Source organism: Lissotriton vulgaris, chromosome 2_1 (genome assembly GCF_964263255.1).
Source record: "Lissotriton vulgaris chromosome 2_1, aLisVul1.2, whole genome shotgun sequence".
In the NCBI taxonomy this organism is placed as follows: Eukaryota; Metazoa; Chordata; class Amphibia; order Caudata; family Salamandridae; genus Lissotriton; species Lissotriton vulgaris.
The window spans coordinates 1,223,305,840-1,223,326,199 of NC_141687.1; the positions used below are offsets into that span (position 1 = coordinate 1,223,305,840).

At 46.3% G+C, this 20,360-nt stretch overlaps 1 protein-coding gene across 1 annotated transcript in view; it reads left to right on the forward strand.

Moving 5' to 3' along the window:
* Positions 1 to 20,360, forward strand: part of JAM3 (junctional adhesion molecule 3) — a 260,666-nt gene that overhangs the window by 154,275 nt on the left and 86,031 nt on the right. The window contains exon 3 of the mRNA XM_086956940.1: positions 16,491 to 16,604. Within this exon, the coding sequence (XP_086813066.1) occupies positions 16,491 to 16,604 (114 nt within the window). The remainder of the gene's footprint in view (positions 1 to 16,490; positions 16,605 to 20,360) is intronic.

A 20,360-nucleotide genomic window follows, 5' to 3' on the forward strand; every position in this document is an offset into this window, starting at 1 on the left:
GTCGTTGTCCTGTCCTATATTAAAACCACGGCTGCAGCAATAAATGCCGACGCGGTTTTCCCATCATGTATCCTAGTTTCCCATCAGAAAACGCAGGTGATGTTATACACTCACTCTGGACAGAGTACGCTCCTCTATTTTATTCTTCCCGCGACAGTGTGAATATCTGCACAAAAGCGGAAGAAGGTTCTTCCAGCCCAGTACTTCTCTTCTGTGCATGGGCGTAGGAAGTGTGGGGGGACGCAGGGAACATGGGTGGGGGGGCACGAGGAAACAAAAGAATTTCTCGTCTCCCTTCTTTGAGTCACAGGGCCTTTAGCTTGCGAAAGCGCTACTTATATTGGCCCTACAGGCAGAGCCAACCTTTGCTAAGATATCCCCTGGGCGTGGGCGGAGAGAAATCTGGCACCCTTGCTGATGGTAGTGAATTGAGTGAAACAGTAGGGAATCCCTTATTTATTCACTCCTCAGTCCCTGGATGAGCAGGGACTGGCCCCTGAACACAAAAATCCTGGACCTCCCCCAGCTCACCTAAATCCCAGATAGCTTAGCTTCCCAGGCAGATGATGGGTTTGATGATGTGTGCCAGCAGTGGTTAGAGGGTAAAGAGAGGGTAAGGAAGGGGGCTAAAGGGTGTTAAAAACAACTTGTGCCCTATGATAATAAAGTACTAAAACCACTTCTGGTAAATTGTACAGAAAAGAACTGGCAGAGAGAAGAAAAAGGCTGGAGCAAGAGGAGAAGGTTGTTGCTGTTGGCATAACCATAATGCACACAGCTCCATGCACCCCTCAGAAAATTGGCTCCCCGGCCCAGCTTGCCCTCCTTAAAGGCCGGCCCTGCCTGCACATGGCCTGTAACCTGCCTCCAGTTACCTGTGACTAACCTTATAGTCACAGAGGCCACCTACCCCCTACACTTTTGTTGCACTGCAACTCTCCAGGAATTGTTTATCATCTCAGCCACAGCTGCCTGCAGTCTGCACCAGGGGAGGCTCCTCCGTTAAGGCAGAAGAGTGTCGCCCCACTGAAAGAAATAAAATGAAAATAACTATTGTTATCCTCATTTTATTTTCCTATATACTTCAATGGCTCTCGGGCGGGGCGGAAATGGTGGAGTAGGAAGAGAAGGCCTTTCTGGCCGTCCTAAGCAGTTCTTTGCACATTGCATGTCCCTCACCAGGCTGCATTACACAGCCTGGTGAGGAACATACAAAACCTCCCAGTCCCCATCTGAGCACCGATCCACAGCGTTCAGACCAATCACAATGCTGCATTGCAGCGTTGTGATTGGCTATGGGAAGGCTGGGAGAGTGGGTACTTCTTCCTGCAACCCCAGCTAGCAGCAGGATGTCGGAGGGACAGAGGACAAAGGAGAGGTGGCGGTAATTTCAAATTAGTGTTTGTTTAGGTTTTCCTTTTTGTCCCCCGCCTCACCATCCGTGTCCGGTAGCAGCCGCTACTGGTCTGCACTTCTAAGAAGGGGCAGCATCAGACAGCAAACAAAGGACCTCCCTCCTTTGTCCTCAGTCCTAACCTACATGCCGCTTTGAATACCCAGTCCTAAAGGCAGCAGTAAGATTTGTAGAACTAAATGAAGGATGCCGAACTGATGAAGCTCTCTAATAAACTTGCGCCTGGCTCTGTCAATAGCTGAAAACTTTTCGGCACCCCTCCAAACCCGCCTTGGAACCAGAGCAGTGAATATGATTTTTGTAGTAGGCCATGATGTAACAATTTTTCCAAGTCAGCTTTAACATCAAGCAGAAGGCCTAGGCCCGACAGTTGTACCAGATCATTCTCACCCAGATGAGGCAGCAAAATGTTAGTGAAAGCCTTCGAAGAAGCCAATTTGGATAAACTGAGCAACAGCTGACCCCAACGTATACCACTCTTACCAAACCAAGTAATTTCAGTGTCCTCAATACTAAAACCCAAATTTGACCCATAGTGGCTCCTTTCAGCTTATTTGGCCGCCCTTCTCACGAATGAGTGTCCGACGATCCAGACGTTCGCCATGGATGCCGGAGTAAAGATTTGACTACCTGGAAAGAAACGGATGTTAGCAAGACCAAAACGATGTCTAAAATTCATTCAAATCTCTAACATATTTCAAACAGCAATTTGTTGTCTAGCGGCCCAATCATCGCAGCTGCTTGAAAAAAAACCCTTCTGACAGCTTCTGATGCTGCTCCTATCCTAAAAGAATGGGTAACAAATTCTAAAGGGTTAACACCTAATAAAAGCAAAGATTTTCTCAAGACCGCTAAAAGCTGTGAAGCGATTAAGGCAGATCCATCCTGATGCTGAAAAATAAAATTATTATTTGGATAACTTTTAAACTCTTTAAATTGTAACCAAGCTGACCATGGGCATAGCGGACCACCAAGCTTCTGCAACACCACAGTAGCCCCTCTACCTCTTTGGTCCGTTTTGGTTGATTCTAAAAGAATACTTCGTGAATTTGGTGAGGTTGACACATTTTAATATTTTAGCCGTTGAACAAGGGATTTTGCTAAGAATTCAGATACCCTAAAGGCTCCAAAGAATAACCATAACATGCAAAGTTTAAACAGTGAAGCTTCAAATTTGGAATAACAAAGTGTAGTGGTATAATAACCCCCAGTAAGGAAAAAGATATAGGTTTGCAAAGTACAGTGCTCCGTCTCTTTATTTTAGACCAACCTAGCAAAATTCTCCTTCTCAACTTACCCAAAGAGGGGTCATAACCACAAAAACACTTACCATAGAAAGAAATGCTTCCCTGCAATGGTGGTAGCGAATATATTCCATATTGCTCAGAACAAAACTCAGTATGTCATCGTTACGTAGTAAAGAACCTGCTTGACCATTGTTATGACAAGCTGCACCCGACTGGATAAATTCCGCCCAAGCCCTTCTGTAAACTAAACGTGTGCTGATAGCAAGAGAGTGTTCCACCAACAGCTTTACCTTCAGTCTGCTAGAAACCACACCTACTGAGGAATTTGAGTCTTTTCTGGTTCTGCTGTGGGTGCCAAGCCACGGAATCTTTGCCACTGAGAACGAGATAACGCATCTGCTATATTATTGTCCAGACCAGGGATATGCTTAACTCTAAACGTTCTATTAAACGTCAAGCATCCCAGCATAAATCTCTGCAACAATTTAAGCAGAGGTTTCTCTTTTGCCTTCTACCATTCACCAACTCGACAACAGTTTTATTGTCGACATGAAAAAGCACTGACTTGGTTGCCAAAAACGTGCCCTAAATTGTCAAAGGGAAATTGTCAAATTGTCAGGGGAAAGAATTCAAAGAATGCAATACTGAAATTCTCATTAACCCACTTATGAGGCCATGGTTCCGCGCACCATTTCCCGTCCCAGAAAAGCCCAAAACCGTTAGCTCCTGACACATCGGAAAAAATGTGTACTGACCATACAAAGTGTTCATCCAAAGATCTGATAGGAACACCGGTGACGCTTTTTAGGAACATCATCCAGACCTCAAAATCTTATCTCATGGACAGAGACTCTCTAACCCTGTGATGATGTAATAAAATACCAGCCATAGCAAAGCCTGGTACAAGGTGATCACTAGAACTAGTGAGCATCATATGCCAGGCCAACTTCTCACACCTTGTCACATTGTTGAGGTACTTTTGTGCTGACAAAAAGAAAATCATCCAAATAATGATACACTTGTGTATGACCTGACCTGAATGAGAAAATCCATTGCAAAAAAGAGCTAAAGTCTTCGAAAAGCTGACAAAATACTGCATAACCCACAGCCAAAACTTTGTCAACGAAGAAATGTCCTTGAAAATGTATGCCCAGTAATTCAAAGTCTTGTGGATGAACTGGAAGTAACCTAAAAGCGGATTTAATATCGCATTTGGCTAACTCCGCTCCTGAGCCGGCCTTTTTCACCAGATCAAGAGCTACATCCACTGATGCAAACTGCACCACAGTGTCTTCTTTGGCGATAAAATCATTCACCGACAAACCCTGTGGCCAGGATAAATGTTGTATCATGCGAAATTCTCCCTGAGTCTTTTTAGGAACCACTCCCAAAGGAGAAATTATAAGATACGGAAGAGGCCAAGAAAGGAAGGGCCCGGCTATCATACCCTTTAGCAATTTCAGAGTGTAATTTATGAGTAATGACCTGTGGGAATTGCTTTGCAGATTTCAAGTTTTGGGCAAACCTGTGTTGTCTAGGACCCTGATAACCTAGCTTAAAACCCTCCGTAAACCCCTACTCCAACTTCAAAGCTTTCTCCCTGCAAGGATAAAACTTAAGCCAATAACAGAGCTTGGGGATATCCATTGGTGTAACTGCTTTTGAAGTAAGGCTGGAATGGGGCACCCCTCCCTCTCCCTTGACTGATAGGGAAGCCGGATGCTTGTTCGCTTACTGACAACCCCGTCTGCTTTACGTTTCCTAGAAACTGAATTAGAATGAATATCAATCATCGGCTCACCTACTTGACAGGGCTTGTCAAGTGTTGAACGCTTCTTCTAGTTGGCGCCGTAAGATGCCTTGGAATAGCGTTCTAGCTCCTCCCAACTCCTTTCATCTTCAAAATATTAGCTCTAGAAATATTATTGGTAATCACCTCCTGTTTAGAAACAAAAATGTTTTTGGACAAGTCATCCTCGCTAGCAATCTCACCCTCTTCCAAATCCGATAACTCATTGTCACCATTAGCATGAACCCCCTGACGATCCCAACTGCTGGATGGTTGAGCTCCATCACCCACACCACCATCAAATTGTCTCCAGTTCACTGATTTTTTGAATTGAGAAAGTTTGTGGTTGGGTAAAGGCGATGGAAAAATCACTTCAGGATTTTCCATGTGGTTGCGGCGAGGTGAACGGGACGCTTGAAACCTGCTCAAAGGCGGTTCACTGCACCTGATGCCATTTTTCAGTCTTGAAACAACGTTGGCCTGCAAGCCGCCATTTCTTGCAGAAATGAGGGAGTCTCTTAATATGGTCCAGTACCGCAGAGCTACTCGTATTCTCATTATCAATCCACACCCACCTACCCCGCCCAGAAGGCTCGCTACCCGCTCTAACAGAAAATGCATTTTCGCCACCAGCCTCAGAGGCTAAAGAACTAACCTTAGCCATCAGATTAACAGGCAAGCTTACACTGTTTAAATCAGAATTTACCACAGAATGACTTCTTGGAAAAACCTTTGAGGAAACCTCAGTAGATAAAACTGCTCCAGTTCGATCTTCCCTTTATGCCCGTTCATTTGTCTGGGCGATTCTCCCAGGAGGGGGCCAATTCATGGAGTCGACAGCTTCGGCTGCAGTGCAGGCAAGGAGTCTCCTCTGCTAATAAAAACGAAAGCAAACAAACAGGCTCGCTTTCAGTTTTAGCAGAGGAGACCCCTTGCCTCCCACCAGGCCCGGACTGGTGATTCTGCCCACCGGGCAATCCCCCGGTCGGCTGGAGGGTGGTGGCGGCCGGTTTTCTAAACGGGGGGCCGGTTTTGTGGCTGGGGGCTGATTTTCAGTCCGCTCGTCAGTCACACTCACAGGTCACAGCCTGTGACGGTCGGACTGGAAAATCAGCCCCCGCATCGAGAGTCTACGTCTCACAGTCACTCTCTCAGACTTCAAGTTCCTAAATAATTTGCGGCCCCCGAATACTGGAGTAGCGCCGCATGCTTGATTGACCCAGCCAGCACTGCAGCAATGCAAGTTGAGCAAGCACAACCTAACTCCACGGTTCCACCAAAGAGAGGAGGAGGAGGTGCCTGTGCGCAGCGCGCAGAATGCCCCCCCCCCTGTCTCCTCCTCTGCCGCGTCTGCGCAGGGTGCGGCTGCTGGTGTAATTTTTTCCCGCATGCGCATTACACATGATCTAACTGACGACGACGAGTGAAGCAGAGAGGTGCTCACTTTAAGCGGCAGCAGCGGCCATAAATACATTTTCATAGGCTGAGGCAGAAGGCAGTGGCTAGTAGTGCCCCTAGCTAAGCCCAACCCCCCTGTGTAGTGTCTGCCAGACTGCCACTGTCTGCCACGTGAGTGCCGCCCCGCCACCAACAGCAGTCACAGGCCTGTGAGTGAGGTGAGTCCGGCGAGACGGCAAGCGTGACCAGGCCTGAGGCCTGGCTGGCCCTGGGCCTGGTCTGGACGAGTGCTGTGCTTAACATACAAATATTCCTTTCTGCAGTGCTCGGACTACAGCTTTGCCGTGTTGGCTTCACACTTTTAAACACCTCTTGGTGAATGAATGCAACTGTGAGATCACACATATGCAGACACGCGCATTAGCCCACAGAGCTATCGCACTGCCATTGCAATTACGGTGATGATGGTTGTTGGGAAGTCTCTGGTTCAACTGGCCGCGGCGTCAGGGATATTTCCAGTTTTCCGACTAGTGCTTTTCCTGACTTCCGGCGCAGCTCCCCCCAAGTGTAGCGCCAATCTAGATTCAGATGCAAACTCCAGTCCGCGCCCTAATCGGGGTTACTACTCGGGCGCAGGTGCACTTCCCTTGGGCTTCATCCGCATTATTTTTTTACCACATCAATTCGGAGCAGATGGTGCAGATCAGCAGCAGGGGGCAGAGTACAAGATGTATAGTTGGCATATTAGCCCCTATCTATGCATCGCATGTCTTCTGGTGCTGTCATTGCGATCTGCTGACCACAGCACCGTGCTGTGCAAACTCTGGGTGTGCCCTTACAGCACGACTCAGACGCCCTGGCCTAAGGCACTGGGAAGCAGTGCTTTGAATGGACCGGCATTGGAGGAGGCGCTGTATTTCACATCTGAAAGATGAACGTTGTAATCTGGTCACATCTCCGTTGTTGCCACGTCGAGATTTTTCTGTTGCAGGAAAGGATGGGGGAGGGGGTTTGATAGATCAAGTTTGGCCTTGACCGGCTGGAGAGGGCACCTGAATCTGGGCGCTTGGTGGCTTGAAATGGGCATTTGCCAGCTAGAGATGGGTGTTGGATGGACTTAGGTGAATGTTGGGGGATGTAGGTGGAGTTGGTTTGATGGCGATGATTTGGTTGGATGAAGTGCGCATTTGATAGAGGGAGGCGGGTGTGTGTTCGATCATGATGGGTGTTGGATGCATGCAGATGGGCGTTGGTTGGTTGGAGAGTGCTGTGGTTAGATGAAAGGGGCCTCTGGAGAGATGGAGTTTGGTGTGATGGAAGTGGGTGTTGGATGGATGCAGATGGGTGGTTGGAGATAGCTGTGGTTGGATAGAAGTGATCTTTGGACAGATGAAAATTGGTGTTGGATGAATGCAGGGCGGTGCTGGGTGCTTTCAGATGGCTTTCGTTGTATGGAAGTGACTTTAGACAGATGGAAGTGAATGCTGGATGGATGCAGATTGGGTATTGGGTGGTTGGAGATGGACGATGGTGGATGCGAATGGGTGTTGGATGGATGCGGATGGCATTGGGTGGTTGGAGAGGAACGGTGGGTGGATGCGGATGGGTGTTGGATGGATGTGATGGGCATTGGGTGGTTGGAGACAGACGGTGGGTGGATGCGGATGGGTGTTGGATGGATGCGGATGGCATTGGGTGGTTGGAGATGGACGGTGGGTGGATGCGGATGGGTGTTGGGTAGATGCGGATGGGCATTGGGTGGTGGGAGATGGACGATAGTGGATGCGGATGGGTGTTGGATGGATGCGGATGGGCATTGGGTGGTTGGAGATGGACGGTGGTGCGGCCCACTCTTCACGCAGCGCTGCTACTCTCATTAGCGCTCGTGTCTGTAGGCAGCGCTGTCCCCCGGCATCTCGCTGCCGACTATGTACCAGTACCACCTGATAACTTAAGTTCTAAACTCTCGGCCCGAGAGACTCAGTGAGGTTCTAACTTATCAAGTAGTGTGGTGGTACAGTCACATTGCACTGCCTGCTCATCATTCCTCATTCGTTGTGCCAGTGCGTGCCAATGTATGCCCAGTTTCACTTTCACCTTCTACTGCAAGTGGTCTGGCCTGGCCTGCCTGTCTCACAGCAGAGGTTTCTACTACGGTCCGGACGTGTCTCATTTATCATGGGATGTGTGTAGCCTACAACGCAGAGAGTAGGAGTGACGCAGGAGCAGGCCCCCTCACATCCTGGTTCCTCTCCCCCCAATGCCCCCTCCCTCACGTTTGTACATTTCAAACATGTTGCAAATTGGTTTAATTGCCGTTGACATTCACAATAACTACCACTCAGTGTTATTAACAAGCATTTGCAATGCAATAGGTCTCGCATTTACGTGACTTTAAGCTACTGGCATTGTAAATGATAATGCCTTTTATTTATGTTTTGGTTTTTAAAACATAAATAAAAAGCATTCTCATTTACAATGTCAATAGCTTACACCTTCGCAAATGCGAGATCTGTTGCATTGCAAATGCTTGTTAATATGAGGTTTGGCCCTGAGATTAGTATGATGTTTTTTGAGAACTGGGGCGAAGGACCAGGGATGTCTTGAATATATGGTTGTTTTGAACCTCATCCAAATGCATATAATGTTTGGAGCATAAAACGCAAGAAGATACTGCCCTACACGTTTCCGACTTCTATGGTAAAGGACCCAACAGCAGATCTGGGGTCTTTCTACTCGGGATACTGAGGTAGTTAGCTCAGTAGAAATCCGACTTCATTGGGGCTTTGTAATTAAAGTATCAACTTCGAATAGTCCCTTTAAGAGAATGTTTGCATATGATTTACAGTCCTGATTTATTTGCAAAATAACGGTTTATATTTAATGTTCTTTATTTTGTCTTGTGATCAATAATATGTATTTAGATGGAAAAATGGCATCTGTCAGAGCCTGGTGCACAAATTCATTACAACGATTTCACAATAACGGTGCAAATACATGACCAATGTTTTTTTTTATAGGGTTAGAAAAGGAAACATATGAGGTCAGTTGCTCTCCACAGTTGGAAATTTGAATTTTGTGTAGAAATCAATACTCTGTAGTGGGAATTCAGAGGCACATGCATCATGCTATTTACCGGTCGCAAATGGGCTGATTCGCAGAATCGTCCCGCTTGCGACCGGTAAACAGGCATTTCCGATGCATCAACCCAAAATGCATTCGTAAAACAGGTAATCGCAATTTTTGCGATCACCTATTCTGCGAATGCAGTTAGCGAATCGCAATTTGCGATTCCCAAAATGCAATGCAAGAAGCATTCTCAGAATGTGACTTTGCATTAAGGAATCGCAAATTAACATCAACTTCAAGTTGATGTTAATTTACAAATCCTTAGAAGGGCATGTGTGTATGCCACATGTGCACACATACCATTTTTGGGGGTGCATCAGGGTGGCCTTTTGGCACCCTAGCACCCTTGAAATTGCATTTGCAATTTGCGATTACCTAAATGGTAAACGCAATCGCGAATGCTCTCCCAATCATTCCTAGGGGCCTCTAGGCATTCCCTAATAGCGAATCGCAATTTGCAATTCGCTATTTGGGAATGTGTAGGAATCGCAAATTATTTTGCAATTCCTACATGCAAAAGGAATTGTGAGTCCTTAATAGCGAATTCTTAATAATCACTATTAAGGAATCGCAATTCCTTCGGTTGATGTATGTGCCCGATAATTATGATTTTATGAGCAATAGGCATGTTAAAAATGTTTAGCTTTTAAAAGATACATCTTCTTTTTTTTTTTTTTTTTTACTGAGAATTTAGGTAGCTTTTCAAAAAAGAATCTAGCAGTACTGTATAACTCTTGTCTTAACTTTAAAGGGACTATTTTGAGAATGCCCACAGAGATTGATGTAAGGATATTTTAGAGCATCTTGCTTTACGTTTTAAGGTGTTTTACAAGCATTTTACTACCCTTCTTATACTCAGTCAAGAAGTTTGCCTATTGCTTCTGTGTCTGCTCTTTTGCGTAAACATTTATTGGTCTATAGGACTTAATTTCTCCCGATCCTATGCTTGCTTGTTGCTTGCTTCTTTGTTCTTTCAATTAGAAATCGCCTCTGGTCGTCGCGGATCATAGTCGCACTAGCAGCAGAAAAAATAATCCCACACAAGCTGCTTGAAGCTGCCTGTGTAAGCGACCACAACCATAATTTTCTACTGGCAGTGGCTAGCGCCTATCCCGACTGCCCTGTGTCCAGTGTCTGCCACAGTGCGAAAAACGGACTCGCCTCACTCAGACCTGCTGACTGCTGTTGGTGGTGGGGTGGCACAGTGCCACCCCACCACCAACAGCAGTCAGCAGGCCTGAGTGAGGCGAGTCCGTTTTTCTGCCCTGAGCTTGAAAGAAGCAAGCAGCGCGCGAAGTGAATATGTACCTGATAAGTTATAACCTCTCGGCCCAAGACTATTTTTGGTGCTCTCTGAAAGAATGCCTATGAATACATATGACTGGGTGGGTAACCTGATGTTCTTTAAGGTCATCATCTACTGTTTACTGTGCTTTGAAAGTTGATACAATTTGAATATGTAATGAAAAATGTGCTGTAAATTCACCATTTTGGTCTGTCGTTTTTCAAAAATTTCTTCCCAAACCCCCCTAGTGGCCGTCGGGCTCGCTCGCTCGCTACGCGCCGGACGGGGGCTGGTTCGCTACGCGCTGGACGGGGGCTGGTTTGCTACGTGCCGGACGGGGGCTGGTCTGGCAAAATTGGCCAGGGCTGCATTCAGTTCCCAGTCCGGCCCTGCCTCCCACTGCAGCTGAAGCTGTCGACTCCGTGAATTGGCCCCCTGACGGCCATTCGAATCGGGTGTGACTCTGTATTAAAGGATTTATATTTCTACCACTTACTCTTGATGCTCACTACCAGTAGGTGGGAAACGGACCTCTAAAATCAATGCACAGTATATGAATAGGTTCATGCTGCAAAATGAAAATTTTTCTGTCCTATAACACTAGTTTTGTAGCTTCAAAGTATTCTAAACTCACATACAACCCTCCTACCTTCCCAGTTAATGAATGCTTTTACAATATTTACCATCACCTACTCATATATGGGAATCTCACGTAAGACACCCATTGAAAATGCATCACTTAAGCTATAGTGTTGGGGACGATACAATCCAGAAATGGCATCTGCAGTTTGGTTAATTGTAAGCATTAGTTTTGCCTTCATCCTGAGTCATACGGTTTCCACATGCAGTTAATACCCAAACACATTATCCATTTAAATAATGTGTTTTTCCAAATGCTATCCCTAGGTGGCAAGATCTCTGACAACTGGTAAATCTAAATGACCTCAAGACTTAAAGCTATTCTTACAGGTAACTAACTTTTTATTTCCTCCATTTGGATGAAAACAATTCCTAAGTTTATTTCCAAAGAGCTGTGATTGGTATTGAGCTATGGTATAGGGAGTCTTGTGGTCTACTGTCGCATGAGTCAGCGCATTCTGTAGAAAAGATGGGTTAGCAGGTCTATGGGAATTCTTTCCTACAGCCTAGGCTGAGATAGGGGCTTTCTTGGCTACAGCCAGTCATTGACTGGTCTACTTTGGCTGAAAAAAAATCACTGGAGGCATTTTTTTTTATTGGGAAACTGATTGTTTGGGGGGCTGTTCGAATTTTTAATTGCCGCATTGATTGACCCGTTCTGGCCTCAGGGGAGACTCACTTCCGGTTTCCCGGATCCCAGGTTAGCGGTCTAGTCGCCGCCGAAGGCAGACTATTTAGCACGCTCGATGCTTCATGCGCGCAGCCAACGCGCCCAGCGGGCGCGCCAAAGGCAAGCCCGTTTGCGCCCGTCCGCGCTCTGGCCGTGCGCAGGGCCTGTCCCCCTGGTTGTTGCATGGTAGGTGGCATACACTATTCCAGCAGGGATTTACATGAACTCAACTCTGGCAGCAGGCTACTACAGTGTCCCAGGCTGTCTTTAGATAGCTGCAGCAACAACATAGGGGTCTCTCAGTGCAGCTGCTTTCAGCTGCCCTATCCAGCCATTCTCAACCAGCCGATTAGCTATTGTAAGACCCCTCAGGAAAATCCAATCGAAAAGGGACATGGTATCAGGGGATCACTGAAATGTATAATGCTCAATGCTAGATCATTAGTGAAACATAGCCTGGAATGTGCGCCCCTATTGGAGAAGCATAAGGTCAAACTGGCTTTTATCACTGAGACCAGGATGGAGTGTAGTTCTGGTCCTGATCTGGTGAAAGGAACACCGTCTTGATTCTTTTGCCACACACTGGATCGGCCAAATAAGAAGGGAGGAGGGCTTGCCATTATCCATCATGAAACACTCTCCCTTAAGTTTGCCGTAGCCTCCAACCTGGCGTGTGAGGCCTTAGCTTTTGACATTTATTCTCGCTTGCATAGACCCTTTAAAGGGATGCTTATATACCGTCCCACAGGGCCCAAAGGTGGTTTTTTGGAGTCCCTGGGTACACTGCTGGAAGAAGGACTGTGTTTAGAGTCCCTCTCAGTGCTGGGGGACTTCAATTTCTACCTTGAAAACTCCGATGATGCAGATACATCTAGGCTGAATCAAATCATGGGCGCCGGAGGTCTGATACAAATGGTGACTGGGCCGACTCATGAAAAGGGGCATACCTTAGATGGTATATATTCCAACAATAAAGATCTAGATGAGATCTCTGTCCTTCCAATCTCATGGTCTGATCACTGTATGATTACGTTTGAACTTAAGTGTTCCTTGGCCCATTCTTTAGGTCAGAAACCATCTAAAGAGTTCAGAACTAGATCTTGGGGCAAGTTGGATGTGGAAAGACTGGGAAAGGTTTTGGAAAACTCAATGTACCAGCTCCCGCTGGACGTGGAGGAGGCCACGACCACCTATAGTAAGTGGCTTTTGAATGCGTGAGATCAACTTGTTCCCCACAAAAAATGGATTCCCAAACAGGCCTCTCCAACCGCTCCCTAGTACTCGGAGGAGCTCAGGGCTAAGAAATTGGTCTGTAAACCTGCAGAGAGAAATTGGCGGAAATTGTATGACAAAGTCGAGAAAGAGAATTACAAATCCTGTATTTCCAGTTACAAGCAAGCTCTTCTGGAAGCTAAAAGAGAGTACTTCTCATTACAAATTACTATGGCCGAATCCAATTCCAGAGAACTGTTTAGAACTATCTCTAAACTAGCTAACCCAATCACTCCAAAGAAATAGGGGGATGCAGAATTATGTAACAAAATAGCTGTTTTCTTTAAAACTAAAGTAGAAACTAATTTTACCTCACTCGTTGGTCGGATTAATGATACCAGGAAGCCTAGGTGCCCCGGAAGAATTACTGGAACATGTCACCCCTATTGAGAAAGCAAATTTGGTTAAATTGTTGCATAAGATAAAATCGGGTGCCCCTAGTGATCCGTGTCCTGCTGGAATTGCTAAACAAATCCCGGAAGTATCGGAACGGCTCTTACACCCCTGCTTAATGCAGTTTTACGGTCTGGTATTTTTCCCAAAAATTGGAAAAGGGCATCGGTGCTTCCTCTTCTAAAGAAGCAATCCCTTGACCCCAAGGACGCGAATAACTATCGTCCTATCTCTAGGTTTCCATAACCTGCCAAATTATTGGAAAAAGAAATGAATAGCCTATTATGTAACTTTATTTCTGCCAATAACTTATTGGACCAATCGCAATATGGGTTTAGAGCTTTTCACAGTACGGAACTGGCTTTAATAAATTCAACCGAGGAAATCAGAGAAGCCATGGATAGGGGAGGAAATGCCATCTTAATCCTCCTGGACCTATCCGCGGCCTTTGATACAGTCCACCATAAGGTACTGCTGAATAGGCTCTCTGACATTGGGGTGAAGAGCTCAGCGTGGAAACTGCTACATTCCTTCCTGTCGGACAGAGTTCAGACGGTGGGTTTAGATGGCAACACCTCGGAACCCTTCTCACTCCCCTGTGGGGTGCCACAGGGCTCAGTTTTAATCCCTACGCCTTTTAACATCTATGTGGCACCCGTGGCCAGGGTTATTCTGTTGTTTGGTTTCCAGCTCACCTCCTATGCTGATGACACACACATTGTGCTATCGCTGACGGAGGGAGCAGAAAGGGAGGTGGGGGAGAGGTTCTACAATTGCATGAGCTCTATTCGCACCTGGATGTCGTCCAACTGTTAAAAACTTAACTCATCAAAAATTGAGGTGCTAAAATTTGGCAGTAATCCCCTAGTCTGGACCCCGGACTGGTAGCCGGAGGACCTGGGATCGTGCCCTACACTCTCAAGGAAAGCTAAGAATTTGGGGGTCATGGTGGATAACCAACTCACCATGATGGACTAAGTGAATCAGGTAACTTCAGCATGTTTCATGGTCCTCACAATTATCAAAAAAATTAAGTTCTTCCTATCAGCAGATCACCTAAGGACGGTCGTCACTGCACTCATTATGTCCCGTCTGGACTATTGCAACAGTCTCTATCTTAATGTTCAGAAACAACACATGAACAAGTTGCAACTGGTCCAGAACCTGGCAGCGAGAATGCTGACGGGAACCCCTAGGTTTGCTTCGATCAAAGGCACTTTGTGTTGTCTTCAAGGCTGTTAATGGGATTGGTCTGTAGTTTCTTAAAACCAGACATATATGGTATGTTCCAAGCAGAATCCTGCGGTCCTCCGGATCAAAACTAGTCCAAACCTCCATCTTTAAGAAAACGAACTGGGGAGGTAAAAGTTTTCTCCACTGTGCCTCCAAAGCTTGGAATTAACTTCCCTTCCATCTCAGAAATGCGCCAAACCTTGTTTCCTTTCGCATGGGTTTGAAAACATGGTTCTTCTCCCATTAATCAGCTGATGCTCCCCAGGTCACCAGTACTAGGCGCCAGGACACCCAAGGGTAGCAGTGCGCTTTACAAGTACAAATAACATAACATCACCACTCCCATTTTATAAGGTCATTGTGATCCTTGATGAAGCTTGAAAGTTAACAGCCTCTACAAGCCTAGAGTCACCATTGATCACATTAACTGAACAGCAAGAAATAAGGCTCTTGCAATTTCTGTATTTAAGTCTGACCCCTCACCGTGAGCCACCATTGGTAGGTGGTAATTTCTCAGCCTTCCTCCAGGGACATGAAATGATTCTACACTTTTACTAATTTTACTAGTATTATGGGAACTGACCGTCACAACCAAGGCTCTAATCACTTTCCTTTCTCAAAGTTTGAACCATAGATCTTTGAAACAAGATAGTCCTTTCTCCTGCAATGACTTCAACAGCGGTTCCTCTTAACCCTTGGACACCAATCCTTTATAGATCAATCCTAGAATCTAAAGCATGGTAATGCTTACACTAAAGTTTAACCTTCCACATGTGCGTAGTTTCTAATTTCCATATTAGGATTTTATTGTGGATGTTGCTTATACCTCACATCATGTATGGGCAACAAGTCCTTTGTCTTTCCATAGCCCTCTTTCTTGCTGCATTCTTCTTCTTAAACCTCCTTACAGTCAAGTTATCCCATCAAGCAGAGTAATCATCTTCCTGGACAAGTTCTCTAGCTGCTTGGAGCATATGGCTCGGACCTGTTGGGGATCAATTGCTTTTATTGTATGTGGTCCAACTACCTTGCCCTGGCCGCACACTTTTCTGGGCAAAGTCCTGCTGGCCCACTCAGGCCCAGTGTTGAAGAGCCCCTCACACTCTCTGTTTCTGGATTGTTGAGCTTGGGGTTGGCATAACCTGACTTCTGCTGGCATGCAGCTGAGGTTCTAGTCCAAGAGTCATTTTATTTTTATTAACTAATTTAACTTAATTGTGTTATTATGTAGGACATACAAATCCAAAATATATCATTACGCTTTACAATGCAGGAAAAGGAAATAGGGTAGGATTCACTGAAGAAAGTCAAAAAGAGGCATGATTATATCCCATTTAGGAGAGAAAGCAAAGAAATATATTGCAAAAGGAGAATATGATGAAAAGTAATGGGAAATAAAAGGCACCAAAAGATAAGTCACATGATCAATAGTCAAGATCCCCTTGCACTACAAAGCAAGGGTGTGGAGCCTACCCACCCTCACTTCCAAGTACAAGACCCATTTTTCCGTGATTAATGTAAATGGTGAGTCGTTGGGATGAAGTGTTCTTGGATGCCCACCTTTCGGATTAGTAATCATTCCATAAGTCTGGAGGAGGGAGATTAGACATTAATAAGGACAGGTTACACTCCTTAGTGACTTTTGTATTGGTAGTTTTCAACTACATTTCCTCCAAACGTCCATTCCACCTGCCCCGCTTTTGTCTGCAGTTGGCTCTTGGCTTGCTTGCGTAGCGAAACTGAAGACCTGAATCTGTGCAATGCACATGGAAAATGCAACTTGCACAGAGTGAAATGAGCACATACTTGTGTTTCCCATATGTGAACCAATTTTAAGATGGGCAAAGGTGTCGTCTGTCACGGGCTGCTACCCTGGATAACCCACATTTCTTGATAAAGGGAAATTAAAGAATAGCAGTGCAGGTTTCTCTTCAAATAATAACGTTTACTTTTCTTGTAAATTTCGTTCTTGCAAAATGCCTGGTCTAACTTGGATGCTAATTCTCATTCTCCTCTTCCAGGTGTTGAGTTATCCTGCATCATTAAATCTACTGAAACTCCCAACCCAAGGATCGAATGGAAGAAGATCAGAAATGGGGAGACATCCTACGTGTACTTCACGGACAAAATCATAGGTGGGACGAAATTCTTTTTTGTTGTTGTTGCTGCATCTCATATCCCCCATTGTCTGTGAATTTGTTAATTTCACCACCTCTCATTGTGTTTACTTAAACTGTTCTCTTCCTACCACATTCTGTTCTTTCCTCCAACTATTTATCTCTGATTTGTACTTACCATCCCCCTCCTGCAAGGCTAAAGTTTCCTGATCTAAAACATCTCTTTTGGTTTCAGCCTCTAACAATCTGTCTTTCTGTTTCAAGGTAGCACAGGTTCGCCGGTCACCCAGACATTTAAAAAAAACTATAGACACCCGGGAGAGTCCAGGCTGGTGTAGGTTGCATTGATCCCATGGTGGTTTTTTACCCATAATGCCCTGCAAACCTCAAAATCTGCCTAAAAGTGCAAATTTTCCTTGCATTTCCATGGTAATGAAATCTGCATGGGTCCCCAAAATTCCTACTGCCCAACTTTCTGTAACAGAAATATGAGGAAAATGTGCATTTTAGCCAAAGCTTGAGATAAGCAACGCCCCTCCCCCACTGGTCCTAAGAAAAGGCAGCAGACACGGTCAATTGGTGGGATACCTCGCGGCTTGTTCTTCTGGCAGCAGCTTTTCGGCGGCAGCAGAATTGTCTCCTTTTCCCTCCGGTTCAGTCAGCAACTTGCGGAACCCGCTCCGCGGGTCCCGCATCGTGAGGGCAGCCACCTAAGACTCATTCGGATTTAAAGGGGTGATTGACTTTGGATCTTGCAGGGCTCCGAGCAGGCGGAGGCGCAGGACTACAAGTCCCAGGAGCGCCTGCCCGCCCTCACTGCATACACCTGGGCAGCTCTCCCTGCAGGCCCCTCCCCCACTGGTCCTAAGAAAAGGCAGCAGACACGGTCAATTGGTGGGATACCTCGCGGCTTGTTCTTCTGGCAGCAGCTTTTCGGCGGCAGCAGAATTGTCTCCTTTCCCTCCGGTTCAGTCAGCAACTCGCGGTACCCGCTCCGCAGGTCCCGCATCGTGAGGGCAGCCACCTAAGACTCATTTGGATTTAAAGGGGTGATTGACTTTGGATCTTGCAGGGCTGCGAGCAGGCGGAGGCGCAGGACTACGAGTCCCAGGAGCGTCCGCCCGCCCTCACTGCATACACCTGGGCAGCTCTCCCTGCAGGCCCCTCCCCCACTGGTCCTAAGAAAAGGCAGCAGACACGGTCAATTGGTGGGATACCTCGCGGCTTGTTCTTCTGGCAGCAGCTTTTCGGCGGCAGCAGAATTGTCTCCTTTTCCCTCCGGTTCAGTCAGCAACTCCCGGTACCCGCTCCGCGGGTCCCGCATTGTGAGGGCAGCCACCTAAGACTCATTTGGATTTAAAGGGGTGATTGACTTTGGATCTTGCAGGGCTGCGAGCAGGCGGAGGCGCAGGACTACGAGTCCCAGGAGCGCCCGCCCGCCCTCACTGCATACACCTGGGCAGCTCTCCCTGCAGGCCCCTCCCTCCCCTATGGATCGTATAAGTTCAATGGTTTAGCCCCGCTGTGCGGGAGCGACCGGGAGAAGCCCGGGACAAGGGCGGGACCGTCTGTGGCCGTCCGGGGCCGGCAAGGGTCGGGTCGGGCCACCCCCCTAACATCATTCTTGCTTTATTACTTGGTATCTACTTGTATGTGTTTATTTAGTGTATTACTAGGTCATTGTTGTTGCCACATTGCTGGTAGAACTCAGTTTTTGATTGTGGGTTGTTGTATTGATTGTCTGTTTGTATTTTGTGGATAGTGTCAGAATAGTCAGTGCACGGTATCAAAATGCCCCTACGGTCAGGTAGGGAAAGGCAAGTCCAGGTTTCCACCTCCAATGGTACCTTTACAGGTACAATTGATCAGTTTTTTAAACGCACCACATGTATATTGGAGAAGGAAATAGCTCTTGCTGAAAAACGCTTATCACTTGACCTAATCACGGGCAAGCGATCCTCACTTGGTAAAATCAATGAGGCTGTTTCCCCTGTTCCACTTTCCCAATTGAATGAAGATAGCTCCGATGTTAATGTGGATTTAGTGGTAGCAACTGCATCCACCAGCCAAACTCTGGATCCAGAGGGGGCCGGTACAGATAGTGTACTTGTTACAGCCCACGACATCATAGTGGATAGTGGAACTATCTACCATGATTTATCTCGTGAGGATACTGGTCTTTCAGATTCCCCCAATCTTACCCGAAGCACAGAGCGAGCAAATTTATCTACCTCCTCCCAATGCCCGCCCACTCAAAATCCTGGTAAACGGAAAAGGGTAGATTCGAGCGATATAGGGGAACATAACGAGGGTTTGAGAACTATCTATATACCCCCCACGCAGATACCCACCTCCACAGCAGTGGTTCAACCTGAGGAACATAATGCCACAGTAAACATTGTAGAAGGTATATTTCTGCCCAAAATAGAGTTATTGATTAAATCCCTACTCTTACCGTTATTTGAACGGACCAGATTACTAAACACCAAGATGGACTCTCTGGACACGCTAGTAAAAGAGAACATAGCGGCATCAAATAGAATCCACACCACTCTAGCCTCAAAGGGTACAGCCCCGACACTCCCCAAGAATAACACTGTGATTAATAAGGATGGGGGTAATAGAGCGAAAACGGGACCACTTACCACAAAAGTTCCTCAGCAAAAACCCGTCCCTGTTATAAAGAAAAAACAGATAACCGAGAGTACACCCCAGCAAAAGGTTGCTGCAGTCTCTACACCGCATCCCCCAGCTAGGAAACAACCTAATCCTACCAGTCATCTCGACCAAAGCACACGGCCTAGGATTAAATCTGTACCCAGGAAACAATGTGTGAACCTCCCCCCTGAGTCACTTCCATATACCATCATTCTAACTGGTGTGGCCCCCCTTGGGGATGGTAAGAGAGAAACACTCAAAGATCTATATAATAAGGTAATATTTTGGTTAAACAAAAACCGCCCACTTCCTCCAAACTCAAATATAGAGATCCTTAATGTTAGGAGGGTGGACTGGGTAGGTTATAGTAAAAAAGATCTTGAGGGGGATTGTGTGGTAATCCGCTTCAGAGAGCCATGGGTAGCTGAATACATCAGTAGGGAACCTAGATATGGCAGACTAGGGGATGTTCAAACTTTATCCCTGGATTATTTCTATCCCACATTAAACTCTAATAGAGCCCAAACACCGCACCCCCACTTCCAAAGGTATAGGCCCAGAGATAGATATCATCTTGAAACACCTATCTACCCATTGTTTCAGCCCCACCACTTGAACCGGTTTGCCCCTTTATCGGGACTGGATGGTGTGGACTGACTTAACAATGGCCCTTCGGTTCCTGGGCTGACTGGAGCTATAGGGAATTGTTCATTAACCAACACTACAATTATAATGGATAGGTTCGAGCCAGAGCCTGGAAAAATCCCCCAGGGAAGGAAAGGTAGGGGGGAAACTTTAAGCCATACTCTTACACTTGAGACCAGTGGGGGGAATGTGGATCCCGTTGATATTCTGCCAAAGATATCTGCACCTACCCTTAAGATTTTATCCTGGAATGTTGCGGGGTTGAAGGGGAAATTGATAGAAGCAGACTGGGGGTCTTTCGTGGATCTTCATGATGTAATTATATTACAGGAAAGTTGGTCTATTGATGCTATTTATCGGGCTGGCTACCTGAATTATTATAAACCAGCCTGTAAAGGTTTAAAAGGTCATCCTTCTGGGGGCCTTGTAATTTGGATCAGACAATCCTTAGGCTTTAAAATCTCTGTCCTA